The 27,999-nt window shown below is 50.6% G+C and overlaps 9 protein-coding genes across 9 annotated transcripts; 3 read left to right on the top strand and 6 right to left on the bottom strand.

Annotated features, from left to right (window-relative positions):
• Positions 1 to 4: 4 nt before the first annotated feature.
• On the top strand, positions 5 to 1,948 carry N0V89_001724 (uncharacterized protein; the record flags this gene model as incomplete). The annotated part of the gene is made up of 5 exons (XM_056210535.1): positions 5 to 191; positions 259 to 568; positions 614 to 752; positions 956 to 994; positions 1,046 to 1,948. 5 exons carry the CDS (start codon positions 5 to 7, stop codon positions 1,946 to 1,948), a joined length of 1,578 nt encoding a protein of 525 aa, XP_056074008.1.
• Positions 1,949 to 3,260: 1,312 nt separating this feature from the next.
• On the top strand, positions 3,261 to 4,130 carry N0V89_001723 (uncharacterized protein; the record flags this gene model as incomplete). The annotated part of the gene is made up of 3 exons (XM_056210534.1): positions 3,261 to 3,522; positions 3,580 to 3,669; positions 3,718 to 4,130. The coding sequence occupies 3 exons, from the start codon at positions 3,261 to 3,263 to the stop codon at positions 4,128 to 4,130; spliced, it is 765 nt and encodes a 254-aa protein (XP_056074007.1).
• Positions 4,131 to 5,019: 889 nt separating this feature from the next.
• Positions 5,020 to 7,037, bottom strand: N0V89_001722 (uncharacterized protein; the record flags this gene model as incomplete). Its single annotated transcript, XM_056210533.1, has 5 exons — positions 5,020 to 5,749; positions 5,921 to 6,117; positions 6,174 to 6,469; positions 6,522 to 6,683; positions 6,851 to 7,037. The coding sequence occupies 5 exons, from the start codon at positions 7,035 to 7,037 to the stop codon at positions 5,020 to 5,022; spliced, it is 1,572 nt and encodes a 523-aa protein (XP_056074006.1).
• Positions 7,038 to 9,128: 2,091 nt separating this feature from the next.
• N0V89_001721 (uncharacterized protein) lies at positions 9,129 to 10,471 on the bottom strand (the record flags this gene model as incomplete). The annotated part of the gene is made up of 3 exons (XM_056210532.1): positions 9,129 to 9,574; positions 9,639 to 9,782; positions 9,847 to 10,471. The coding sequence occupies 3 exons, from the start codon at positions 10,469 to 10,471 to the stop codon at positions 9,129 to 9,131; spliced, it is 1,215 nt and encodes a 404-aa protein (XP_056074005.1).
• Positions 10,472 to 11,440: 969 nt separating this feature from the next.
• Positions 11,441 to 13,159, bottom strand: N0V89_001720 (uncharacterized protein; the record flags this gene model as incomplete). Its single annotated transcript, XM_056210531.1, has 7 exons — positions 11,441 to 11,636; positions 11,747 to 11,953; positions 12,009 to 12,240; positions 12,359 to 12,526; positions 12,605 to 12,623; positions 12,679 to 12,805; positions 12,888 to 13,159. The coding sequence occupies 7 exons, from the start codon at positions 13,157 to 13,159 to the stop codon at positions 11,441 to 11,443; spliced, it is 1,221 nt and encodes a 406-aa protein (XP_056074004.1).
• Positions 13,160 to 15,944: 2,785 nt separating this feature from the next.
• On the bottom strand, positions 15,945 to 17,441 carry N0V89_001719 (uncharacterized protein; the record flags this gene model as incomplete). The annotated part of the gene is made up of 1 exon (XM_056210530.1): positions 15,945 to 17,441. The coding sequence occupies one exon, from the start codon at positions 17,439 to 17,441 to the stop codon at positions 15,945 to 15,947; it is 1,497 nt and encodes a 498-aa protein (XP_056074003.1).
• A 1,345-nt stretch (positions 17,442 to 18,786) lies between these two features.
• Positions 18,787 to 19,589, top strand: N0V89_001718 (uncharacterized protein; the record flags this gene model as incomplete). The annotated part of the gene is made up of 2 exons (XM_056210529.1): positions 18,787 to 19,258; positions 19,315 to 19,589. 2 exons carry the CDS (start codon positions 18,787 to 18,789, stop codon positions 19,587 to 19,589), a joined length of 747 nt encoding a protein of 248 aa, XP_056074002.1.
• Positions 19,590 to 19,790: 201 nt separating this feature from the next.
• On the bottom strand, positions 19,791 to 21,916 carry N0V89_001717 (uncharacterized protein; the record flags this gene model as incomplete). The annotated part of the gene is made up of 5 exons (XM_056210528.1): positions 19,791 to 20,235; positions 20,282 to 20,538; positions 20,586 to 20,878; positions 20,993 to 21,617; positions 21,677 to 21,916. The coding sequence occupies 5 exons, from the start codon at positions 21,914 to 21,916 to the stop codon at positions 19,791 to 19,793; spliced, it is 1,860 nt and encodes a 619-aa protein (XP_056074001.1).
• Positions 21,917 to 22,509: 593 nt separating this feature from the next.
• On the bottom strand, positions 22,510 to 24,506 carry N0V89_001716 (uncharacterized protein; the record flags this gene model as incomplete). The annotated part of the gene is made up of 4 exons (XM_056210527.1): positions 22,510 to 22,751; positions 22,817 to 23,937; positions 23,985 to 24,047; positions 24,109 to 24,506. 4 exons carry the CDS (start codon positions 24,504 to 24,506, stop codon positions 22,510 to 22,512), a joined length of 1,824 nt encoding a protein of 607 aa, XP_056074000.1.
• Positions 24,507 to 27,999: the final 3,493 nt, after the last annotated feature.

Here is a 27,999-nt window from a genome sequence, read left to right as displayed (position 1 = left end):
CAACATGAAAGCTCATCTACTTGTCGGCTTAGTCGCTGCAGCCAGCCCAGCTTCTGCCAAGGGGCCTTTTCTGCAGCAGATCAGCTCAACGTCATGGATCTTTGGCAACGACATATGGAACCTAACACAAGGCCAGATCTACGCCACAAATCTGCAATACCAAGGCTCAGATGCTGTCAAAAGCGCACCAGGTCATTATGCGGGATATGGTGGAGCTTTTTCATGCATCTCTGACTATACAATCACTGACATTCGTAGATGGCGAGTCTAATCTCCAGTATACAGCTGCCAAGATTGTCTCGAATACATCGAAATATATTGACATTAGCTTTTCATCCACGTACGGAGACCTTCACTGGGTCATCTATCCCGATCTCGCCGGTGCCTATCAATACTTTGTCAACAAAGCGCTCCCAGATATCTCCGTCTTCCGTACTCTGTGGCGTCTTGATCCGGCACGGTTCACGAATGGCTACACTACGACCAAAGATGCGCCGCTTCCGGACTTCTCTCTATATACGAATGCGACAGAGGTGCAAGACGAAACCTTCCAGATCGCTAATGGATCGTATGTAATAGACCGTCACTTGCTACTGTATCTGACTAGCACCAGGTACATCACTAAGTACGACTTCTCGAATTACGTGCGCGAGAGGGACTTTATCGGCGTATATGGCGACAAGACTGGCTCATGGTACATTCACCCGTCATATGAATATCAACCTGGAAATCAGTTGAGTCAAACTCTGACTGTAAGTACCATATTCTGCAGACCCCATACATACATTTGTGAACAGCGGAGGCGGCGACGGAGTATCCCAGATCAAGTTATCTTATATTGTGATAACTAAGACCAAGAAATCAGGTGCATCGCGAGTCATCCAAAGGGGACGCTGTCCAACTCAATGTTGTGCAAGATACTTCCCACTTCAGAATTGGTAATGCTGTGCCTCAGCCCGTAGGCAAAATCTGGGGTCCGTGGCTTTGGTATCTTGTGAGTCGACCAAATCATCATCTGTTTGCCTTGCTTCTAACAATATACTAGAATGATGGGTCTGTGGTGGATGCACACAAGCGAGCCGAGAAAGAGCGGAAGACATGGCCATATCCCTTCATTCAGGATGATTCGTATCATTCTCGTGGCAATTTAAAAGGCAAACTCATTCTTTCCGACGGCCGCCCAGCTGCAGGTGCCGCCATCTTCCTCGGCGATACGAACACATCAACTCGTCCGCTGGTTCAGGGCTCCAACTACTACTACACCACATATGCAGACGCTTCCGGCAAGTTTTCACTAGACTATGTGCGGACTGGCGAATATGGACTCTACGCATGGTCAAATGGCGGAGCACTGGGCGATGTCTACACAAATTTCACAACTAGCAGTATCAGGATTACGAAGGGCAAGACCGAAAATCTGCGCACACTGACTTGGGAAGTTCCGCAGGATCGCATTCGCGTTTTTCAGATCGGCGATTTCGACAAGAAAGCACTGGGCTTCACGAATGGTGGCGCCCCAAGGCAGCACGGGCTGACCGAGAAGAGTCCCGCGAACCTAACTTATGTGATCGGTGCCTCGAAGACTTCGGACTGGTACTATGCATCTTCCAAGCTCGGCTCGTGGGATGTCCTCTTCAACACCACGCGCCCAAGCACGAATGCCACCGCGCTGCTCTCTGTGTCTCTGGCTGGCTACTCCCAGAGCACTGGACTTACCATATACTTGAATGGCAACACAACAATCGGTACGATAAATAAGGACACGCAGACAAGTGATCCGGCACTTTACCGCTCCGGCACAACTAGTGGAGAATGGCGATTCTTGCAGTATGAGCTTCCGAGCTCAGGTCTGTACAACGGGCAGAATGCGTTGAGTTTTACAGTTGATCGGTACACTCAATGGCGCGGCATACTCTGGGACAGTATCATTCTGGAGTGGGTGAAGTAGCGCTACCTTCTCCCTTGAAGTCGCTACTAGGCATGGTCAGGGTCCTGTTCCTGATACATAATCTATCTTTTCGATACACCTTGTCCTCTGGGCTTTGAAACGCTCAAAACCAGTACGACGTGTCAAAATCCATTTCGCTAATTGAACCAGGTTGGTCTTATATCTCGCCGAACCACCTCAACACCAAGTTCTTGTATGTCAAGGACAGCACGCTGGCTCGTGATGGTCCATTGGATGACATTCCTTTTTCGAACTTTAGAATTTGACTGTACATGCTACCCGTATGTCAGGTGCATACGTGGAAGCGGGGTTGCCAATGATCCTTGCTGAAGGTGTTCAGGGATGATACCTCGTCACAAATGATACTCGGGCTGGCTTCTAATTGGAAAGATCTGGACTGATGGAATCACCGAATGTCTTCGAGGTTCAGCTAGGAGGTGTCGCCGACCAATTGTCCGCCCTGAGTGTCGCTGCCAAGTGCGCACCTTAGAACGAGAGGAATTGGCCAGAGCAGGCAAAATCAACCTTTGTGATGTTTGGGGTCTTTTCTGGAAGCCGCTAATAATACGCGACGAATCTACTATACTAGTGGGGAAGATTACAAATGCCGCGTGATGACCACACACCACGGCATCTGGATCGATTGTGTTGCTAATCTCGCCAAGATCTGCGCTAGCATATACTGGAAATGTCAATTATTCTGTTGCTTGGCAATACTTCACGAGGGAGGGGCGAGCGGAGAGCGGGATGTGTTTGCTCGAGGCCTGGGAGGTTTGTAGTCCACCCTTGGTCGGGTGCATGCCGCTTCTCATCCTGATCGGTAGGGTCGTGGATCGTAGCCTGCCCTTCTGCAAGTGGTTACCCTAGCCTTCCTGTTACTGTGATGATGATTCTCCATAAGACGCTTTGCCTTTGGGTTGGCACTAGTCTTGTCCTTCAGAAGTCGAGAGGCACGAAATTGTACGGCCAGTATCTGCCACAGGTGTGCAACAGGTGTGTAACAAGCTTTGGCCAAAGATACAGAATTGAATCAGCGTTCCACCGACTAAGCCGTAACAACACGGCGACCCGGGTTTGGGACTCAATTGCCATAAATTCTATTGGTCTTTATGAGAGAACGAAGACAGAGCGCTCCACATTCCAAGGTAATTGAAACTCCTCGGTGCTTCGGCATTTCGGCGTTTCGGTCAAGCTCGCGTCGCGACAACTTCCGTCCATTGTACATATAATGCGTATCTTTCGGCAGCTGAAGAGGGCCTGCAGATAAGTAAATTCTTCCGAGAAGATCAATAAGAACATCACCACAAGAACCATGGCCACAGAAACCGTCCTCATCGTTGGATCAACCGGCCACATCGGGACTTCAGCTGCTCAAGGTGCTCTCAAAGCCGGACTTAGCGTGCTAGCTATCGTCCGGAACGCGAGATCTGCGGAAAAGCTCTTCAGAAATCTGGGTTCTAAGGAGCGCATCACTACAGTTGAGGCAGATGTCACATCACCCACCGGGGTTCAGTGTGTAGTAGACCAGGTCAAGGCCGGGAGGCTCCCTGCCTTCCAGCATGTCTACTCTTGCGGTAAGCTATAGACAAGAAACTTTTCCTCACGGAATACGCATTTATGAAAACACCTAGTGGGCGGGCCTTATGACGCGGAATCTCTTTACGACCTTGACGACAATAAGTTCTTGGAAAATATGACCTTCACCTTCTACCCGAACTTCTGTAAGCTCGCCTTGCCCCCTACTAACTACCTGACCTAAAAAAAACTAGACGCGTACCGCGCCACGATCCCCTACCTCCTCGCCCAGAACCACCCGAACAGCACATGGACCATCTGCACTGGAGGGCAAGGCGACATCGGGGCTCGCCCCGGAGCTGGGATGGCTCAAGGCGCCCTCTACTCTATGTCTACTTCTGCAGCTCGTCAGAACAAGGAAACGAATATCCGCTTTAACGAGGTTTACCTTTTCATGCGCGTCGAGGTTGATGCTGAAGCGGAGGCGCATGGCGTCCAGAAAGCTTCTCATTTTGCAAATGTTTATGAGACGTTATTGAGTAGAAACGACGTGAGAAGTGCAAGAGTACTTGTTACTAGGGAGGAGGATCTTGATGTGCTAAGGTTCGAGTACAAAGATCAGAAGTTGTTGGAAGTCGGAACTCGCCTACTGGGCGCATTTGACTAATACGTTGCCATGTGCAGTTTAAGCGAGGGGTCCAGGGTTTCAACATAATCCTGTATGATGGACACCTATCGAAATCCATACTAGAAGATTTTAAGATCTTTCTACGACAAACCCCATTGGACACGTCAAGGTTAGCTGACGTGAGATACTTGTTGGCCTCTACCTCTTTTCGGCTAGGGCCATCTTGGTATATACCTCAATTATAAATAATGCGCCATTAGAAGCCAATTTCCACGACTTCGAATATCTTCGGTAACGACCTGTTCTCCGTTATCAGAACCGATGTCCGTACACATCGAAACAATGGCTGAGGTTACAGATGACAAACACATATACCTCCGTTACTATGTTCTCTTCGTAAGTCTCTCTCGCACCTGTTAATCATGTTCCGACCGACTTATAAATTTGCGCAGACAGCGCTCATCGGCCTCTTCGGCTACCTCTCGCTCAACTTCTCCCCCACCAATATCCGCAACAACTACACCACATCCCACCGCCCACAATTCACTCCCTTGGCAGCCCGCTCCCTGGGCGCGTGGTTCTTCTTATGCATGATACTGCGCTTCGGAGCATGGTATTCTTGGGGCGAAAAGGGATGGTATGATGCGTGTATGGCGAGCTTGGCGGTCCCATTGTTCCATTATGCTGTAGAGAAGGTGGTATTCGGGAGTGTAACATGGGCGCAGATCTTCATGGCGTATGGAATTGATGGGATAGGGTTAGGGTGGATGTGGGTGATGAGGGGGGAAGTGCTTGGGCTGTGATGTGGATGCAGAAGGAACGATGAGCGGTGCGTATGGGAAGCGAACGCTAAGAAGAGGTGTGGCGCATAGCTCGAACAAAATTTTGGTTCATGAAGCCTCTATGGGAGAGGAGGAATCTTTTCTAATTACACCCAGTGCGGCCAAAGCTCTCCCCCTTGATACGAGTTGCCCGTCTGCGGCCCCTCCGAGCTCAGAATCTGTCCCAATTCACACTTCGAGAACGAGACTTTCGGCTGCTTAGCATAGAACCCATCGTACTTGGAAGCCAGTGCGTCTTCCAGGTTCACAACGTCGCCCTCGGGATGGATGACAGACCAGGGGTCGGTGCAGGAAGAGGCTTTGCAGGTCTTGAGCACGAGTAGAAGGGCGTCGAGTCGGGCTTGGAGTTTGGAGATGGGCTGTTTGAGAACAAGGGTACGCCGTTTGGAGGGAGTGACCAGGTTGTTGAGTTGGCCGGGATCTTTGGTCATATCGTATAGCTCATGCTCATTTGTACACCAAACAGTGTATAAGAGGTTATAGCGTTCACCGATGATACGCACTGCCTTATATGTGTTGTTTGGTGCATCGAGCCCGTATTTGCCCTCGTCGCCGCCCTCACCCCAAAACTCAACATTGACGTGATCGCGTTTCTTGTTCTTTGCTTGCTGAGCAATCGCCTTGCTCGTTACCGGAATCGGCTGACCATCAAAGTCGCTGCGTTGATCGATACCAGCAAGCTCGAAGAGCGTAGGCACTATGTCCGTATGCGTAGTGACTACATCGACCGCCTTGCCCTTAGGGACATTGGGGCCGCGCACGTAGAACGGCACATTGATGTCTTCTTCGAAAGCGCAGGTCTTTCCGGGTTGGAGCCTGTGCTGGCCGATACTGCCAAATGCGAAAGTCAAAAGTCAGTGTATGTCTCAAGGGAGTGGGGTCATTACATTGCCTCGTATCTCAGCTGAACTAGGGGAAGTTCTCTTCTCGTATCATAGGTTTTCGCTTGGCGGACGAAATGTGTTTAGTTTGTACACGGAGACTTACTGATAACCGTTGTCGGAGGTGAAAATCACGTATGTGTTATCCAGAAGATTGTAGTGCTCCAGACGTTGGAAAACTTCGTCAATGAGTTCATCGACAGATTGCAATGATTGCAGACGGCCGACGTGCCACTCATCGTGAAAGTCGATGACTGTATCGTTCAATTTCTTTAGTTTGGAGATCCAGCTGGCCCCACTTGGCTGGATAGAGCGTTAGAAACTGTTCTTTCTTCCATGCAGAATTTCGGATCTCATACTTCGTCAGGATTCCAATTGCTAGTTCTGGGCGCTTTAGCATCCAGGAAGAGCTTCTGGTGTCTTGTTGCGCCGACCGGCTTCGTGAAAGGCCTGGAGCCGGTAAATTCAGCGTGGGGACCGATTGGTGCAATACCAACGAAGAAAGGCCTATCGGTTTTGGAAACGGCGTCAATAAAAGCCAGGCCTTGTTCTTTCACGAGATCTGTGTTGTATTGACCTGGAGCCGGTGCTGGAGGTGATTGATTCTCTTGAAATGTTGCGTTCCAGTAGATGTAGGTACCAGGATCGACCAGGACTGGAGGTGATCAGAAGACAGAGATGAGTACACAAAGTAGAGAAGGACGCACATTTGGTACTGTTCCAGCCGGCAGGCAGAGGTTTGTTCCAGGTCGAAGTCGAGTGGCCGTTCATGAGTTTGCCAGTGTAGTGGGTATCGTATCCAGCCTCTTGCAGCCATACTGGAAGATATTTATCGTTCAATCCTTGTGAGATGAACTTCGTGTACCCGCCTAATACCGTTAGATATTGAACCCAAGCCAACGTACAAAAACGCATTTACCATACGGTGGGCTCACGTCAGTCACGTTGGTGTTGTGAGCAGCCTTGCCCGTGAGTAGGCTGACGCGCGAGGGACAGCAAATGGAGATAGTGCAATAGTGTTGCTTGTAGAAAGTACCTTGCTTTCCAAGATGCTTCTTTACCAAAGGCATGTAATCAAGCGAACCAAGGTGCAGGTCCTGATCATCCGTGATGATGAAGACGAAGTTTGGCTTGCCATTCCTATAGCTAGAGCCACAGCTTACAATGCCAGCTAAAGTCAGCGAAAGCAAGGAGAAGCGGGACAGAAGGATGGATACAAACATCGCCTAATTCCAGGAGCCCGAGGCACTGTTTGCGAACCATGTTTTTTCCCTTACCCTTCGCAAAGCTTTATATTTTGAAAATCTTCCACCGTCGTCATGTCGGTTACTCGTAAGCCCCACAACACGCAATACGTGCGGGCAGGTTTGTATTGCGACATCGTGATCAGGCCAGATGTGGTTTAGCGCCATTGTCAAGTGAGGCGGGGACGAATCGTGAACTCAACAACCCTCTGTCCGTTCCGGCGCGACTTGTGTTCCTGCATAAGCTAGCATGTAACGAGATGTCACAGTTCGGCAGTTTCCTAAGAACCAGTCGGTGAAAAATACGTAGAGATGGTCGGCATGTTCATCCCGATAGTCTTAGTGGAAAATCTTATTCCCAGGAACCCAGCTAGTCTTTGTAAATAGCCTTTATTGAGTATGTGCTATCGTCATTACATGGAGTGGAACACGCGTTCTAGTCGTGATAGTCCTGCAACAAGTACGGGAAAGAAGAAGAAAAGTGCCTAATTGATTCCTCAATAGCTGTCCGAGCTGAGGCTTTGGATGACTGATCTTGGACTACGAGAAGAGGTTGAATCTAAGATCTTATCAGTTCTCGTCATAATTTCTGTAGTACAGCTGAAATGATCCTTTCTTTGGTATAACTTTGGATTATCCGCTTGGTCATGTTAGCGACGGTACAACTGGTCTGTAGTAGAATCATCTCTGCAGAGGACCAGACTAGATGTTTTGTAGCATGATTCGCTCGTGGGTTGCGATCAATTTTTCGTAGGAAGTGCGAGTCAAGTCTTGCAGTGCCTTTATGTGGCGGGTGACAGTCTCCTTCACTGCGAGCTCGTTCAGCGCCTGCTGGAGTCATGTGTTGAGCTGCAACACAGCTTTAAAGCGCGAGTATCTAAGTAAACACAGCGGCGCTGTCATCGCATAGAGGTTGAAGTAAAGAAGGCGCGTTGTCCACATTGTTAACCATTCTCTCGTCAACATTGTTGATTGCACACTGATAGTGGTTGTTGTGACAGAACTTTGGCGATGACGTCATTTTCAGAGACCCAATCCTCGCAAACCCACGCTTCGTTCAACACGAACGCCGAAACCAACTCTGAAGGCTCTGACATATCGACAATTGGGCACAACTAATGCTGCCGCCGGATCAACGCTGGATAGAAAGTAGAGACGTCTGACATGGCCCATCTATGTTGTAGAGCCAGAGGATCCTCCATCCAGAAATTTGTCCTTGTAGCTCATGCCCTCCCGAAGGCGCTCCATATATTCAATCTCAAATTCTTGAGTCCAAGTTGGTCTCGATTTTGCCCACAATATAGCGTAGTATGGCTTGGTGAGTTGATGCTTCTCGAACCACTCTCGATCAGCATCCCAGACCTCCACCAACCGAAATCGACCCGGATTATCAGGGTCATGGAAAACATCAAAGTAGAGGCATTCGGGCTCCGCAGCACAAGCGGCCCAGATAGGTCGGTGCGCATTCTTCCATTCCTCGATTCGATCTGGGTGGACGTGGAAAGTCACAAAGAGTGTCAACTGAACTGAACTGCTCATATCGAAGCTTTGTCAAGGTCCGCTGGATTTGGCGGTGAGATAAAGCGCAGGATAGATTGGCCAGCAAAAAAGCGCGACGCGCGTTACCGAGATTGAGATGCACGTGACTTACAAGGATACGCACGCTCGATCCAAAGTTTGGGTATCCTATGTTACCCCAGGATAAGAGGGAGCTCGCTTCTATAGGCGACCCTTTGGGAAGGACACCAAGTCTCTTGAAATTAAATTGTGCCACATGGTTCCGTGAGGTGTCGATCGTGGGGTATTATGCGTCGTTCGGCTCCTGGTAATCCTTATGTCTATTGATATGCCCATACACCACTAAATACTAGGCGTTCCGTTCGCTTAGGTATATGTCACGCAGGAAATTGACTGTGTCTTCATGGAAGACTCGCTGATCATGAATGTATCTTATCTGGCTTTTCCAAACTCATTGGTTCCTTATGGGGCGCGCAGGCGTGGTACATCATATTCATGTTTTCGGTCATCAGTAGTATTTTAAGAGTCTGAATAGACTATCAAGACAGGCTATTATTCTTCAGCTTTCTCTCCAACTCGCGGAGTTGCCCGCACCATCAGCGGGTCCTTGATCCATAGCGCAAAGGATTTTTGATCTTCCCAGTTCTTACTTTCTTCGCAGAGCTCCAGATCGAATGTCAAAAGCAGGGTGGCCATGATCAATCTCATCTCGTGCATTGCCATGTTTTGCCCAATGCAGTTTCGATACCCATATCCGAATGGCTGATGAGCGTTAAATGAGTCGGCAGCGTACTTGGGGTCCGTCCCCAGCCATCGCTCGGGGACGTAGCTGTGGGGATCGGTAAAGTTAGACTCTGAGTGATAAGTTGACCAGTGGTGAACGGAAACCCGTGTATCTGGGGGGATCCATTTCCCAAGGATCATCTGACCACCCTGTTGTGTTATACGGGGACTACCTATCGGCACTGGAGGATAGATGCGGAGCGCTTCTTTGAGACCTAATAGCAGCATGCAGTCAGCACGTGGTCACTCATTGTGCTGTGAAGCAAGTGTGTTACGTACATGCGTTCAGGTATTTCAGGCTACCCAGGTTCTCAAGAGTCATCTTGTCGCCGCTACTGAATGAACCTCTGACCTCCTCAACAAGGGTGTCGAATTTGCGAGGGTTTTTCAGCAAGTAGTATATGGCTCCGCTCAGAAGAGTGGCTGCGCAGATGCGTTCCAAGTCAGTCACATATTTGTGCGCTTCAGTCATTTGATGAAAACTTACCAGTCGTTTCTGAACCGGCCAACATAAACACTTCAGAGTTGGAATGCATCTCCTCCAGCGTGAGGCCTTTGCCTGGGCCTTTGCTCTTATCGTCTAGGACGAGGTTCCACACATCAGGCTTATCTGATCCCACTTTCAGTCGCCTGTTCACAAGCTCTTCCGAAAACGCACAGTGCGCTTTCCTCTGCTCAGCAATAACCTTTGGTTGGAATCGTTCGAAAAGGATGATTCGCAGCAATGGGTAGTAGTTGATCATGGCCACCAGAGGTAACATCTTGAGAGAACCGACAATAGATGCCACCCATGGGCTGTACTCAGTCTTCGCCAGCATTCTCAAGTTCTGACCGAAAGTGAGCTCAGCCATGACGTCGAAGGTAGTAAAGTTCAGTAGCTCTCCAATATCGATGGGCTTCTTGCCGTCCTGACCCACTTCCGAAACCTTGTACTTCAGAAGATCTGCATATCTTTGGAAGAGAGGTTCTTGAGCTTTGAGCGATCGAGCCGAGAAAGCTGGAGAAAACAGGCGACGCATTCGAGTATGGTTCTCATGAGTAGCCGTCAAGAAAGGTGCCACACCTATCAATTTCAGTGTTGGATAAGGAGTAATCGGGAGATCACACACCATTGACGGGTTGGGGGGAGAATTCTACAGCCTTCTCTTGAACTTTCGCGCCGTGAATTTCCTGCCATCCCTCCGCCGAAGCGTAGCTGAGGTCTGTCGGACCAAACCTTACCACAGGTCCATACTTGTCGTGTAGCCTCTTCATCCAAGGTACGTCGACGCCACGGAACGAGACATACCAATAAGGAATGCGACTAATTGCACAAGGTACAGGGCCCGGTAATGAGGCAAGCGGGTGCAGTGTTACATAGTAAAGTGCGCTGACGATGTAGTACAAGATCCCAGAAATCAACAAGGATAAGAATAGCGTGTCAAACATGTTGGTAAGCGTAGAAATGAGGCATAAAATATTGAAGTGGGCAGATGAAGACGTTTTCAAAAAGCATAAGAAGAATACCGATCACTTGTGCGGCTTATGAGAGAAAGTATTGTGACTGACGGACGAACATGGGGTAATAAACTCCCGAGGCGAGATGCACAATTTTGTCATCGCAGGATCAGAATCTTGGAATATGTGGTGACAATGGCGTTCGAAAATACCTAGCAGGAAATGTTCCTACCGAGCCATACTGTGCGTGTTGGAGATCCTTGCTGTAGTAGCGTATGGCGGTGAGCAGTGGCCCCAATCAACATGAAGTACGTGCAAGACATCGAAAAGAGTGACCAACGTTGATCTCTAGGCCGAATGTGGTTAGCCAACACATTACGAGAGCAAAATTATAGATCCTTCGGAGCATCACTTTTGAGCAATGACCTCGCTGCGGTTTCATGTTTTAGGCTGATCGTCAGGGGCCGGGAGCCCGTGAACGGAAGGCGGCCCGTTACACCAACCACTCTAGGCAAGACGGGACTCCTCAGGATTTGGCTATCAATGTGTTGGGATTATTGGCGAATCCTTCCTATATTCTATCCACGAAATACTGACGCTCAAAGTAGCTGAAGTGATGTACGATTTACTTGCTGGAACATCTATCAAACGAAATAATCCTTTTCTCCATATGCATGCATGACATCGGCACACGGCTGAGCCGCTGAGTGTGACTGTAACGGGACTGGCGTGGCCATGGGCTCATCCTCATTCGCTCGGTCGAATGTAGGCGGAAGCTCCATAAGGCCTGTCTCGTGGACGTCATGGCCCTCATTGCCCAAGAAGCGACCAGTTTGAAAGCTGTCGGGTACATTAGCGAGATCATCACAACATGCATCGACTCGCCGGGATAAAATCCTTACCTCCAATATAAGTTCCCGTGAGCCATTGCCCTACAAACCTCCACGAACTTCATAACCTCGCGATCAACTTCCTCGCCATAGGACGGCAAGTCCGCCAAAGCCAGGAACCACTGGCGGTAGCAGTCTTCGATCATGTCCCCAATCTTGTCCATGGCTTGTTGAACGCCGGAACAATCCTTGTTCATAAGGAGGGTGATCAAGTTGAAATCAACACCCAGATCGAGGTCTTTACGGTAGGAAAGCACATCGTTGACCCTGAGATACTTTAGTACGATCTCTTCACAGAGGTGTATGATGGCATTTCACTTACAGTATAACCAGATCGGCTGCAACTTGCATGCATTTCTGCAAGCTTGGGTGGTCGTAAGCTTTCTGTGGTACTTTGATGTCACCGGCCCACTCGGCGAGTGTGATGGCCGGGTACACACCAATCGTGCCTCTCCGTAGGTCGAAGTACGCATCCACATCGCATGTGAGACTCGCACCTCTGGCCTCCAGATCAACCTGTACGACGAGTTGCTCGAAGTATCGCTTATGCTGATCTATCCATCGCTGTTGCATCTCTATATTTGTTGAAGAGTTAGCATCGTGGCCATGACGCTATACTGAACAAGCGAGTCTAGCTTGCGGGAACCGAGAGCCAAATCGAATGAATCATACCTTCACTGGATGTAGCCTTGATTCTATCGCAGCACGTCTGAAAGATATACCGCACGCGATCCGACTCTGGGCTATACCGGGGTGCACTCCCTTCCATGATGGCCAAGGTCTGCTTCACTTCCTCCGCTGCAGCGGGAACGTCCGTCTTAAAGCGTCCTTCGTCAAATTCTGCTCAAACACCCGGGATTAGTACAGACAGAGCAGACGGAAAGACTTCGGAAAAGAGATGGGCTCCGAGTAACATACCGTCGTCAAAGAAGAATACCTAAGGGCACGGTCAGTCTTCGTGAGAAACTTAATAGAGAGCAAAGAGCACTGACCCAATTGTTCCAGTCCAACATCATGACGAGACGGTCTTCTGACGCTGTTGCCGACCATATGGACGCAAGATAGCATAGATCAGCTTGTGCATTCTTCGCTGCTGTTTTCTTGTCAAAACCCATGTGTCTGCGCAGAATGTTCATGTTAGTATAATTCGCGTTGCAGGCAGAGCGGTTCCGATAATCCGCCCACCATCTGAATCACATACTTCGCAATCCAACGATCCCCTCTGGCTTTAGCTGCGAAATAGTTGGGGTTGACGGCGGGTTTCGGAGCCATGATGGAACCGAAACAATCTGGAACCCGAACGAACGAGCCCTGTTCTTCATCATGATGCTCCTCAGTTTCGTGGATGCTTGCAGCCTCCGACTCTGGAGGAGTTGGTATATCGGATACTGGGTACCCTGTCTTAGGGGACATGAGGTCGCCTTTGTTGAAAGTTTGGTTCTTGTTCATGTTGAAAGTCTGAATATCGTTCATATGGAATGTTATAGCTGCAAATTTCGTTGAACGGACTGCTGGAAATATATTGAGCGCCGCGGACGGCCCTCTCGTGACGCTCCAACCTCGGTGTCGTCACTCCTGCGCTCAAGCCACCAAGATATGCGTTGTTGAACCTCATGCTGTGTCGAAAAGTGTTCAATTGTCGTCATAGCTGACAGGCCTTGCCTTTACGAGGCTGAAGTGTCGCGCTGATCGTAGCATCACAGTGGTCGGGCTTGGAATCAAACAGGAAAAATCAGACCGAGTGCGTTGAAATCCTTCGAATCCTTCCACGTCGTTTACGAATCATGTCTTGATGGCGGGTAATTGCCATACCAGATCTGGGGCCTAAGAGCCATGGATGTCTTAGCACAAGCTATTTTCCGGACCTTAGCCAATCGTGCCTGGAGGTAGCATATGGTTGGTATCCTCCTACTTGACCGCACATTCGCAGATCACGATACACAACTGGTAAATGATGTAGTCGGACCTATAGTTCCGTATTGTGGAAGAGTCAAGATTCAGTGCAGATTCAATGCTTAGATGACGTGTCCACGGAGCTCTTGAGCCATTCGGACTTCCCTCTTGCAACCAGCCTGTCAATTACGACGTGCATCTTCCTTCAAAATCTGCCATTTCGAGGTACCGTACCCTAGGGCACTGTGAAGCTGCATGGCTGCATATGTGGACGACGAACGACGGCAAGGCCCAGTCTAATGGGAGGACCAGAGATACGGTTTTTGCCAAGCAGACTAGTTAGGCAGGAGGGAAATCAGGTCCCGGCCGTACGTACGTGCTAGCCGACTGTACCGTCAACAAGATAGGGTCCAGATGCATCGGAAGCAGCCCGGAATGTGAATACCAGCGGTGTCCTCTTTCGAAGAGCCAATAGCTGATGTCAAACTATGCTTTGAGGTCAATAGTGCCACCATCACTGCGTTAGTATTGATAGATAACCCGCCGTATGGTGCCAACATCTGCATGTTGAACCACGTATGCATGAGCGGAACGCAGGTTTTTGCAGTCACATGACCTACGCCATGCTCGAAGTAGCTAATAAGACTACTCGCCGTTGGGCTAGCAGCGTGGCCCGTGTTCGCCGCAGAACCGAGGGCTGAACAGGTTGCAGTCAAAGGGAAAGATCGTCGCCTTGGGCTTGAAGATGTGCCTGCGTACCTTCAATTGGGCAGGATAAGGTGTCATTTCGGGTTCACTCGATTCTTTTGAGGCAGGCCTTGGCAACCTTGGGAGACTTGCAACTCGACGCTCGTGCGAGACGATCCGTCCCGCCAGCGATTACGACCGAGGCGGAGCCGCGCGAGCACGGCAGTCGCTGCAGACCCGTTACGCCGTGCTACACTAGACTGTGTTTGGAATGGGTGGTGGAGGGAGTCGTGTGCATTCTCAACATCATGATGTTCACTCAGGCAATATTGGATGAAATCTAGAGTAGATGCATCTCGGGATACCCTACACAAGAGCCGTTCAGATGTCGCGTTGTATATTTATCAAATGAAACCAGAAACCTCAATACTTTAGCCGCCAATGACGACTGTTACACAATTTATACAGTGTGTCTATACCATTTACTCGAGGTTCACCGTGGTCCAAGACGGTGGCCAAGTCATAATACGTTGAGCTTCCTTGAACGTCAATGTATGTAGACACTGGGTAACAATGGGTCAAGTTCACTGCATTTGCCTTTATCAAAGTCGCTTTCCATCGAATGCATATAGGCATATTCTCCATAATTTGTTGCAAAGACACTCGTGTACTCTTTTGAGCCTATGACTAGCCACTAGCACTCTTTAAGGTGAGAGTCTAACAAGACATTTAATTACTTCATCATACGACTCAAATCAGCCTAGGATGCACGAGATCTTGGCCACTTTATGAGGATGGATCCTTGAAGAGTGCGACGGGGGCGACCTTTTCTCGAAAGAAATAACCAGTACAAACAAAGGGAGACGTTGGCTAATGCACTGAGATTGCGCGTACGAAGTAAGGCCATGTGGAAAGTTCGTAACTAGGTAGGTTTTGCGTCGATGCGCTGTCTGCGCTAAGAGGGACAGATGCCAACACCGCTAATGCATACGATGCACCACACCGCATGGGGGGAATCCTTGCGTGTTCATCGAGATTTCCGCACTTGGTTCTCCTGGAGGTCATAATGTCACGAGATCAGGCAGTGCTCTGCGGGTTGCGATCGGCATGCTGCTGTTGGCATAGTCATCGCTTCCCGCCGTGCGCGCCTCGCGGCCCTCCACGAGATCTCTGCCGAGCGTCTCGGCAACGACATGGGAGGATAAAGAACAAAGCAAGGTACGAGAATTGAACCAATGGAAAGAGGATCAGTGAGCAGATGAATGACTCGAGCCAGCCGCAGCATTGAAATCACTACTCCAGAAGGCTAGCGAAGGATTCGCACCCTCGGGTGTCCAGCCCAACGGCTGCCACCTGTAACTTGGTCGCCGACTCCTTGCTCGTATCAGTCACCGCTATAGGGAATATCTCGGGCACATTGGGTATGCCAGATCTAATATCGGTGGGTCTGGCCACGCATGCCAGGACACGTCTGCCCCTAACACTCAACCGGACAGTGGGAGCTTCATCGTGCCCCGCTGTAACCATTTCTGCACAGCTGATGAGAAATGCTGGACTCTGTAGGAAAGCCCTTTTATAGAGCGACTGCACGTTGATTACATGAATATATACATTAGGTGCAACTATTAGGCGCAGGGTCGCCATTGCGACGAGTCCCTGATAAACACTACCATCACAACTAGATGTCGGCCTTTAGCAACTTCTCTACGTGCGCCCACAGCCCGCCGGGCCGGTATCCCTCGAGCCAATAATTACCCTCAGTGTCCTGCCCGGTAATGATGAAGCCATCTGGATAAGCGATGCCGCCCTGGATTTGCGAAACAAAAGATGGGTATAGAGGGATGTCTCTCTTGGTGACACATGCCGCCGAGAGATCTGTCAAGTTTGCCTTGACCTTTTTCCAATTCGAAAATCCTATGTGGTGCATGTTCGCTCGGCCAAAGAATATAGGCATGGGACCCAATGGCCACGCATTACTCCGGACCATACTGCAAAACGCTTCCACCTGCTCGCGTGTGCCGTGCTTGTTGATGCCCCGCCGGATGTCTCCTGCCAAACGTCCCAACGACTGATCAATCTCCTTTTTAGTTCCCAGGACACTCGTGAAGCTGTGGCAGTTGGAGACGAAGGGCCTGCCTGGAGGTAAGAGGTCCCGCTCGAGTGCGCGCCGCATAGACATGGCTTGCATAATGGTCACAGGCTTTTCAGGAGGCAAGTGGGAGAAGGCAAGACGCGAGAACCAGGCTGTGATGACGTCGTTATCAGTCAGGAATGGATCTTTTGCGCCCTCATCTCTCAGCTCCTGGAGTGCGGTTTTACGAAGCTTTTCCAAGAAGGCGGCTGGAATACAGACCGTCCGGTTTTCTTTCTTTCCTAAAGCGATACTGTAGCCATTTCTCAGCGCATACGACAATGTACCCCACTTTGACAGCTCAGAACCTGCGAGTTCGTACGCCTCTGTGGGGTGAAGTCCCAGCTCGCGCAGCGGGTCCTCGTCGAAACCAAGCTGGAGCGGAATCTCCGCTTCGCGCCCTTGAAGAACCAACACCCAGTTGTCCAGTATAGCCTTGAGGGCCATGGCATCGGCCGCGAGATGGAGCCAGTGAATGTTGACAATGGTGGCATCTTTGAATGACACTACGCGGAGACCAGTGACGGGCCGATCCGAGCCCACATAGTCTGAAATCGTTTTCGGCGAGTCAGCGCCACAGCATAGTTCGCTCCAATCTTCAGGATTTCCTACGAGCGCAGGACGTTCTAAGGGTGCTGACTTCGAGCTGGGTATGCGAGAAGCGGCGGGGTGGTCTGCTTTTGCCATGTCATGCAAAACATGTGTATACGCGACCGCCGGGCGGGCGGTGGAGAATTTCCGTGGGACACGATATTCAGGTCCGTTTTGCTGTCGCGCGTCAGCATCCGCTTGTAGGTATTCTCGAGATTGAATGGCTGATAGACTTACTCCCTTTTCCAATCTTGCACCCAGTTTTTGCCATGTTTCCCGTCCTATCAGTTGGGAAAGACTTGAACGAAGCTTGTCGGGATCTAGCACCTCGTCGTAGACCATGATTGCGTGCATGGTGATACTCGTGAACATGGTGTTGTTATCGAAGTAGTTCAGCGGAATGACCAGATCAGGTTCACCGGCCATGGCCGACATCTGCTCAAGTGACGCCATATTGTTTTGTACAGAGGACACTGAGAGGCGCTTAACCGTCCACGAAGAACGTAAGCAGCGGTGGAAGAGAGTTGCTGGCCACCAGGCGTACTTAGGCGAGCAGCTACCGCGTGCGCGTCGCCAATGCTTCGCAATTCAACAAACAGCTCGCACGGGCATCTCGGCTAGCGAGTTTTCTGGGTAAAAGGCGGCAGTTGTTCAAGATTAGAATGAGGATCAGGCCTTGAGACGCGCGAACCTGAGCAGCAGTCAATGCGGCAGGAACTTAGCGAATGGATAAGAACTTGGGGAAGTTGTACCTGTGCCGCATAAACCTGACCTGCACATGTTCTTGGCCTAGTCTATGCTGAGAAATTGGGATGTTCGAGGTGCAGATCGTTGATGTACAACGTTCCAATCATGAAGGGTAGTTTCACGGGTCGCACCGTTGGCATTTATCTCGTATCCACCCGGCTGCGGCGCAACACTGCTCCCCTGCATGTCCAGCTTAGTGATAATTCGCCGCGTAACTGAAGGATTTAGCCAAGCCCTTGATGCTCACCCGTGTCTGGCCTGTCTGAGCTCACCCTAAACCCCAACTTCTGCCCCAAGCCACTAACTTGCGTTCCCGGCTTGGCAACCCTTACAAGGGGTAGTTGGGAATCCCATCCCAGCGGAAATAAGCCTTTATGATCACAGCCTCGCGAACATTCAGTTCGCTGCCACAGTGCTCACACTATCAAACCAAACCTTGAGCAGCACCGCCCTTTGCAAGAGAGTCCCGAGGTCTGATCTCTTCGCAGGCTTCTTTCAGAAACATCAATTCCGCTTTTGTATTCCCAAGTTGATCACAATGGGAGACACACCACCACAAGGTGCTATGCCGGCCCCGGAGGGCGAAATGGCAAACTTTGGTGGTGGATACAGTTCCGTACAAATCGCACTTATTGTTGCCAACATCTCAACATACGCCATTGCAACAGTGTTTTTGAGCCTCCGAATCTATACCTCAGCCTTCATCAACAGAAGGACTGACATTGGCGATTGTAAGATGCCCTTTTTGCTTCCATTGTGTACGCGACTGATACTGTTCAATTCTAGTCTTCCTGGTCGCATCTTGGGGCGTAGGTGCCGGCTCGATCGCTTGCACTTTAATTGGTGAGTATACCTCCTGTGATATCGAGAACGTCGTATCGCAATGGAACGAGTCATAACCGGAGCTAGCTATCAAATACGGCTACGGGAAACACTTATGGAATGTCGAGGCGACAGAGCTTCCGGGATATCTTCATGTACGTGTCTCTCCGCCGTTACCAATTTCTGCACTTGCGACTGACGAGAACGGTCTGTATAGCAACTCGTCGCCATGTCGGTGACTTATTTCTGGACGCCTACGTTGACGAAGCTATCGGTTTTGACATTGATCCATCAGGTTTATCATGCGAAGTGGGGAAAAAGAAGCGCCTGGATTACCGGTGCCTGCATTGTTGTATACACCATCGTACTGACGGTGCTGGTAACCGGACCCTGCGATCCGCTCCATGGGAGCGTTGTGTGCCTCACGCACGCTGGTACTGCCCATGCTGCCTTGAACATCATTTCAGATGTATTAGTCATTGGCCTGCCAATTCCTTTGGTCCACCAACTCCAGATGCCAACGCGCCAGAAGGTCTCAGTAGGAATACTGATGACTTTGGGCTCATTCTGTGTCGTCGCATCAATTGGCAGGATCGCGTTTGTGAACGACATCCAAGACAATCCGGACATTACGTGGTGTCAAGCTAGAGTTGGGGTGTGGTCGGCTATTGAGTTGAACATTGGGATCCTAGGTGCCAGCTGTAAGTCATTACCCATCTCGTGTCTGTACTTGCGCAACCATCTAACGCAATGGCAGTGGCTCGCCTCAAACCCTTTGTTCAAAGGTACTTTCCATCGTTATCGACAACTATCGTCTCGACTGGGCAGAAATATGCAGGTTCAAGTGGATTCAATGACAGCAAGCAGCGGCCGGGTCGCGACGAATACCTCCTACACAGCATCCAAAGGAGCGGTGTGCACACTTCTGATGGACAAGGAGACCGTGGAGGGATCAATGTGAAGTCTGACATCTACGTTACGCAGTCTGAGCAAGCTTCAGAGAATGCTGACGTTCAAAAGAACTGGAAATAGTCATTTAAGGAACCAATGGGCCTCGAGGAGGCGGCCCGGTTGGGAAGCGAGTTGATCTCGTAGTATTTTATCCAGTATAACGTTGTAATTTTGAGCTCACACAAGCTCGACTCCTCTGTTTTTACCATACCAAAGGCTATAAGAAGACATCGCCTATACTGTGTTCTTGATAGATACCTGAATTGACGACAGACGTTCAAATCAATGCTCACAGAAACTGTAAGTGTGCTTATGCCACATCTCCTCGCTATGATCCACGAACGCTGTCCTCATCTTCATCAGCTTCACCCTATGCTCCTTCGCCTCTTCTTCGCTCAACAAAACCTTATCTTCGGAGGTCTTGAAGTGCTCCCATGCCATCTCCATAAGCTCAGGCGGAAGTTTGCCCTCCTTAGCCAACGAAGGAGAATCGAGTGACATCTTCTCCATAAGAGACAAGACTTCGGCTGGTACCTGGCCTGGGGCTGTGTCGCGGGACTCCATGTCGTCACCGGAGACTGAACTGAGCCACCAGTCTTGCTGCTGAGGCGGAACGTTGGCCGTGGAGATGATGCGCTGGTGAGGGTCGACAAGCCAGAGCGCGATAAAACGACGATGACCTGGCCGAGTCTTATCTGCCAAAGAGAAGGGCGAGACGCGATGTTGGCTGACGAATTTTAGTAACAGCTCTTTTCCTTCACTGGAATGCTTACAATACGTTTGGGAAAGCCAGTAGTCTTCCGTGGTGCGTTTCTACGCTACCATAATTTTGCAAGCAAGCTCCTTGATAACTGAGCTCAGTGCCCCAAATCTGCTCCAGCCAAGAGTACGCCTGCTGGCCGACACTGTATTCATCAGTCATGTATGCATCAGTCTGCATGCGGAACGAGAGGCTGCTCGTTGTAACATTTTCGGAGTCGAGATAGTAAAGCGCAGTTGCGCAGATGTGTTCGTTCATCTGCCCTTCGACCTAGCAGAACATCAGTCAAGCCCTTCCACTGGATACCTGTGACGCACATGCCACCCACCAGCGGGGAAGTCCGGTTTCTCTGGCGTAAGTTCGATAGATACCATCTTGACAATGACTTGAAGGCCTATGTCGCGGAATTTGTCAAAAAGTCGCGTGCCCTCCTTTGGCGCGTGCTCGACGTCTTTATACTCAGCTTCAGGCATGCGAGCTTTTCTGAGCAATATCCACTTTAACTCATTGTCGTCATCTGCGTGCCGGGTCGGGAAGTCCCGCAAACGAACTTCGTCCCAGTTCACCTTGATGTGGGCGAGTTCCTGTGGATCAGATGGAATCCAATTTTCTGGAATATCGTCACTTTATAGCACCGGGCAGCGACCCTTGCTAATTATTTTCCGAGGACAAACTCACTCAGCGGTGTCTTCATCGGGATATGCAAATCGAGAACTAAGCCTACCTGCGCCACCAGCGTAGTCTTCATGCTCCCGATCCACATTCGTGAGAACATCAGGGTTGAGGCACTGGTCCCAAAGAGGAAGTGCAGTCTCGATCAGCTTTTCGATAGTATGATACATCCCACCATATTTCTGAGGATGAAGGTTGTTGATGTAGCTGGTGAATTTCACCGCACCATCGTCTTGGAATGACAGATTCGCTGGAAGCCACTGATACGTGTCATTCCAGTACTTCGGATGAATGCTGCCACCGATACGGTAGTTGTGCTCATCTCGCTCTTCATCATATGTCCGTTTGTCTTTTGCAATGACGTCGCCCTTGCCAGACCATTTAGAGACTGCATCATCGATACCAACAAGCTCTTCCCTGAACACTTTGCTGCGCCCATAGATCAAAGGGTACATTGATGGGTGCACTAGGTCTAGGACCATGTCTTTCGAGTTGGGGTGCCAATCCGGGGCGTGCGACTGGTCAGCTATTAATTTGCGAGATGCTTCGCATAGTTCGTCGTGGAGTTCAGATGGAATCAGGCTATCGGACTTCGCAACAGATGCGCACGCATCCATCGTAACTACGATACCGGTTTTATCGAAATAGCTTGCTTTGCTTCGGAGTTCCTTGATGCTCTGCCCTGTTTTAGCTACATGTCACGGAAGTGTTTCCTACAATTTGGAGCGCAACTTACACAATCGAAGGTATTATCGTTCACGACACCTTCCAATTGACATCTATGGAACTGATAGGGATGATAACTCTCAATTTCGTCTTCTTCCTGTGGTTGTTCCTCAAATCGGCCTTTGCCCTTCGTAGCAATATTCCACCACTTAATGTCCGGAATGATTTTCGCTTCCTCACGCCACTTGTTCACAATCTCCTCATCCCAGACCTTCTTCCTCCAATTCGGTTTGTCAGTGAGACGGTCCATGATGTGCATCATTGCAAGTTCTCGAACTGGTAAACAATCGCTATGAGCACCGGAGCAGCTGCCGTGAGCGCCAATGGGGTAGGAGAGTTGGCCATGATCTGGCTCGACGCGAAGTGGGAGACCGAGACCCGGGTACGGTGGTCCAGCTTGTGGGTCTGGCATGTAGATTTTTCTTTCCATTGCCGTGGTTGATGAGAACAAGAATGGAAGTCGCGCACGTAAGGATGGATACGTATCAGCAACTAGGAGGAGGCCTACCATAGGTACGTATTGCTCGCCAGGCTCTCTTTTGCTTACACATTAATGAGTGTTTCCTACCTGCCTAACGCATTGACACGATGGAAGCCATTTAAAATCGAGGTGTTAGACTGTGGAGATAGGGGAACGCAGGCCAAGGTCTCGCACGATAACCAGGCAGTAACCCCCAAATGGCTTAGCGCTTGCCGTTTCTGTTCACGCGTCACGACGGTCCGGATACACGCCGCCACCACTGTATGGTTTCACACAATTCAACACGCTAGAAGTAAACAGGTATCTCGCATCGCCGTGTCTGTGTATCAGGTTGATCTGCTTAGAATCTCAAGCTCGGTTACCTAAGCCGCGCAAATATCCTTCTTCGCATCCTCCTTCATGACATCGCTCGCCTTCTCGCTAATCATGAACGTACTTACAACCGGAAACACACCGGGCGTCCTCGGAAAAGCAGACGCATCCACAACCCTCAAGCCCTTGACACCTCGGACTCTGAATCTGCTATCCAGCACAGCCTGCGGATCCCCGTCTTTGCCAATCGCCGCTGTAGACGTAGGGTGATGCCCAAAGGTTTGTCCGGTAACTGTGCTCAACCATTAGCAATTGCACGACACAGAATTGAGAAGATAGTATGAATTCAAGACTTACTCCAGTCTTCATCCGCCTTCCCACAGTACCCATTCTCATCCGGCCCCTCAGGACACGGCGGCTCCTTCGCCTGCACACTAACCCCCTTCGCACCAGCATACATCTTCCTCGCCCACGCAACTGTATCCTTCATTGCGCCCATATCAACTTCTTTCCCCTCCTCAAACAGCATGAAGTTGATCTCGGGCATATCCGTCGGATCTCCCGACAGTAACTTCACGAACCCCTTCTTATTCTGCGGCTTACCCTTCACCATGCTGATGCCGTACGTCTTGGGTGCGTCTTGAGGTAATGCGGTATTAGTCTGATTCGCAGGCCAGAACCCGCGGAACGCGAATTCGCCTTGCATGAGGAACATGTCGCGCTCGCCATCTGGGGAGTGCGGGGTTTTCATCATGATGATGGGTTGGGAGAAACCGGCGCTGGAGCCGGAGTATTGGCCAATGATTGGCATTTCTTGATTGTCTTGGAGATTTCTTCCTACGCCTTGGGCGTCGACGACTACGGTGATGTTGAATTGCGCGAGCTGCTCTCTGGGCCCGATGCCGCTGAGCATGAGGATCTGTGGCGTGTTGAAGGTTCCGCCCGAGATGATAACTTCTTTGCGTGCGGTGGCGGTTCTGAATTTGCCTTTGTTGGACGAGGAAAAGCGAGCGTCGGCCTTGTATATTGATGTTCCCTGGAGGTATTCGACGCCTGTCGCTCTTGGCTGGCCACCGCAGGCCGTCCCGTTCGCAAATAGTACCCTTGTAGCAAGACTGTTGATACTCAGCGTCAAGGGGAACTTTTTCTGGATCGTATCTTGGATGTAGTCGCGCGAGCTGTATCGATCACCCGTGGCCTTCTGATGCATAGGCAAGCCCCAGATTCCCGTCGTCCACTCGCGCTGCGGGTCAAGATAGTTTGCATCCGAGCTCATTCTCGCAACTATATCTGCCTGTGACGTGGAGAGTGAGAAGTTCTGCGCGATGGCTTGCATGATGCCTAGAGCGGGCTGCCCCAGGCTTGCCGGCGTGTTCATGTTGGTTTGGAAATAGCCCTCGAACCCATGGCCTGCGGTTCCTTTGGTCATGTAATTGTTCTTCTCGATACGCTGGAAAATGCTGCGCATATTGTCCGAGCTACAGCAATTAGGATAGATACTGTGATTTAGCATTTTGGTACTTACTTCCACGAAGTGTCGCCAGTGAGATTCTGAATGTAGTTCCAGTCGCTGTTCGGCGGCAGCCAGCTTGGAAATGATCAGCATTGACATAAGAAAGAGGAGAGACGAAGAGGGCCTATACGTGCACATCTTGTTTATCATTGAGCTGCCGCCCAAGCTACTCCCACGCGGATAGTATACGCCCAAAAAGGTGCTTCCAGCGGGCGGTGTCGCATCTCCAGCCGCGACCCAATACCGTCCCTCTTTGGTCTTCCACGTTAAATGCTTATTCATCATATTCTTCTTCTCGTCTGCGTAGTGCTTCACGAAGAAGTCCCACGTGAGCTGCGGCGGGTACTCCGCGTTGCCGGCCGTGGACTGGTCGCCAGCTTCAAGGAGGAGCACCGAGTAATTTGCGCGCGCGAGGTTGGACGCAAGAGGACCGCCGCCGGGACCAGAGCCTATGACGATATAGTCGTAGGTGTCTTGCGCTGCTAATAAGGAGGCGCTGGCCAATATGGCCGCAACCTGGACGAGGAAACGCATTGTGCGGGGATGGTGAAGGTGGCGCTACCAGATGTCGTGTATTTTGGGAGCACTTCGCAATGACTAGAATAAGTGGATTGGAAGACGATGGCATATAAGATGTGGGTACACCGGAGTCTCAATCGGGATGAGCAGGGCGAGCATCTGCCGGTGCTGTCTACTATCATTATCGACAGCGCCTGCCTAGGTCTATCACTGCTTTCTTAATTACTCTCAAACTCCTCTCTGCGTGAAGAAAGCATCGCCAAGCTCTTCCAGACGTTGCGCCAAGTGCAGTATAGTAATATGTAGATGATGTGTAAGCTATCGATATGTAGCGAATGTGGCCTGTACTCCAATGGTAGCTCCCCTGTATACCTGGGACCAACCGTGATGTCCGTGGATAGATGATTAGTCTTCGCCTTTTGCAGATTATTGTAGCTTGGCAATCGGCATCATGAGAGCGATGCGATGGTCGACAGACGAGGACCGACCGTACCAAGGCCGAACGTATACGAAGAAGACCCTGAACATGTTTAAATAGATGAAGACCGTAGGGATGGTACGAAGAACCGGTAGCACGAATGAGGGGTAGAGCATTCCTGTTTTGGCCACGCTAACCGAAACTGGACCTAGCAAGTAGTTGTAGTGTTAGTCGAGCAGTAATTGAAGATTAGGTGCGACCATTCAGTTTCTGCTTGATGGGATAGATTCCATGCGCATGTAGTCTCTGACCACCTTGAGACAGCGCAAAGCCACGATAGCCGCCTTGCTTGCGGTTATTAACTATGCCTTGTTCCAAGCTGGATATATCTTTGACTGCATGAGGCCTGTGGTTCCTGAGGGTCACGCAATCGTGTGGAATGTTCATCGGCACGACCACGTGCTACATGTAGTTCCTATGCAACCCTTGGGCTGGTGGTGTTCCTCCATGGCGCATCCATACCCAGGCGTGGCTCAACGCGTCTCTGTAGGGCATTGCGTTCCGTGGAGTGACGTAGGTGATGGCAAAGAGGCTATTGGCGGTTGGGCGGCATTGCGGGAATTTTTGCGCTATTCGGAACAGCGCACACGCTATTGCGAAAAGCGGAGTGAAACATTCCCACATCATCGTGACCAGAGCTCAAGTTAATATGAGATGTCTCACTTGAAGCGCTCCGATAACTTACGATAACGGTCTGTGCACCTCGGATCCGCATCCGAGGTGTGCAGATTTTGCTCCGCCATGCCTCGTGAAAACCAAAAAATCCAAAGATTGCATCCTTGGAAGCGATGGCGATACGGTATAGCGAAGCGCTCGGTATCATCAAACAAGTCGCAGTGGAAAGAGTTGGCCGAGAAGATGAAAAAGATATTGAGGTTGTATCCTTGGAAGATGCCGTGGGTCGCATTGCAGGAGAAGACCACGTGAGCCCGGCTGCGACGCCGCTATTCGATGCCTCAACTGTGGACGGATATGCCATATCCTCGGCCGCGACTGCAAAAGCCACGAAAAAACGACCTGTTACGTTCATAGTGGAAGGAACTATCCTAGCCAGAGACAAGCCACCGGACAGGTCTCCCTCTAGTGCTAGTGGAATACCATCGTGCTTCGAAATCAGGACGGGAACGCGATTTCAGAACGGCATGACGAGCGATGGATTGGATGCCTGCGTGAAGAATGAGGACGTTGTGCCCACAGCTTTCGGCTCGCAAAGGATGATAACGGTGGTAGAGCCCGTTCCAAAGAATGCGAACATAAGAGCGGCCGGTTCGGACATCCAAAACGGCGAGACACTGCTGGAAAAGGGAGCAAAGATCCAGCCTCGACATGTTATGGCGCTGGCGTCCGCAGGTATTACTGCGATATCCGTTCGAAGGAACTTGAGGATTGCGATCTGGTCGAACGTGGAATTGCAAACGACGGGTCCCAGCATTTACTTCCTCATTGCAGCCTTACGAGAGCTTGGCACACATGCTGATTTCAAAGGTGTCTTGGAGGGCAGTGTAGATCGGGTGTGTGAAGCGCTCTTGCAAAAACCCGACCGTGGCGTATACGATGCGGTAGTCACTGCTGGTGCTGTTTCTCAGGATTCTACGTCGGCGCTCAAGGCGTTGGGCGCTCGCATACGGTTCGATAGCGTCGCGATTGAGCCTGGCCATCCGGTTCTGTTAGCAACTTTGCCCACGCCTCATGGCGAGATGCCCATAGTCTCACTTCCTGGAAGCCCCGGAGCGACAGGAGCATGCTTTCGCTTTGTGATGGTGCCACTCGTCAAACAACTTTGCGGCCTCAGGCAGGACGGCTCCAAGATTCTGAAGATGCAGTCAAGTGGCTTTCAGGACCTCTCTGTGAGCTGTCCACCTCAATTCGACTGCTTCAAACACGGTTGGATTAAACGCAACGGTCGCGGGGAAGAGTACGTTCAGCTCAGTCCAGACCAAAATCCTGCAAAGGTATCGCACTTCGCCGCATCCGATTGCTGGGTGCATGTCCCAAGAGGTCACTCCGGGAGCTATAGAGACACACTGGTTTATTGTTACCCCCACACATCCGGGAGGTGTACATGAAGTCAAACATCCAAAGGACGATCTCACCGTAAAGCGCGGCAGGACTTTCGTGCCCTTCCGAAGAGGATTCCGGTGTTAAGCACGCGTGCTGTGTGCTACCACGAACACAGAGGCTGTCCCCTCTCTCGGCATATTAAGAGACTAGTTTCCGCCGGCATGAATGCAAACGCGGTCTTCGTCGGGCTTGACCTGGAAAGATAAGAGATGAGTTCGGAGCAAGCGAGATGGCGACGGGTCGTGGCCGAATGCGAGCGAGGCAGCGTTTACAACGGCTGTGGAGCCACAGCAGAGGTTTGGTGGCGCCCATGCGGCTCGTCGATAATAAAGCAAGATGAGCTGGTCCGTCGAGTATGTTCTTGGAGATTATTCGACGCATTCTGTTGTGTGGGAGTGGCTTTTTCCCTTACCCTCTGTTCGTATGTCATCACGAAGGTGCGCCCCACCTGCTCCTCAACATCAGAAGTCGTTCCCACCTCTTCACCTCTTTTTCAATAATTCGATGTTCTTGCCGCTGCGTTTCGAACATTTGCGTGAAACAAAGCTACGCGATGCGATGCGATGGCCGATTGGTGGGACATCTCTCATCCAGTTTCGAAACGATGGAACATGAACTGGTAATCTCGCTTGTCGCCCTCAGACTCCACCCGCATAATCGGGTGGTTCTATAGCCGCCACCTCACCAAAGCTGGACGGACTACCCACTATGAGGCTCGCGACTACGCTTGATAGGGCAACCACTAGACCACGTCGCGGATGGTGCAGCGGCTGTCATCCCACGTTCACGGATCCCCTGGCCCCCTCCATCAACCTCTTGCGCGCGGTTTGGGTACGCTTGGAATTGCTTGGAACTCATTGAATTCGAGGGTTGGCGATCATGAAAGCCGAAGATCACGCCGCCATGGCACAGTATAAGAGTTTTCATTCCTCCGTCTTCCCTTCCATCCTCACAGGCAAGTCCTACACG

Source organism: Didymosphaeria variabile (assembly GCF_027946475.1).
Source record: "Didymosphaeria variabile strain IMI 356815 chromosome Unknown scaffold_2, whole genome shotgun sequence".
Taxonomy (NCBI): Eukaryota; Fungi; Ascomycota; class Dothideomycetes; order Pleosporales; family Didymosphaeriaceae; genus Didymosphaeria; species Didymosphaeria variabile.
Note: the sequence above shows the minus strand (reverse complement) of the source record. Positions and strands in the feature narration are given on the sequence as shown.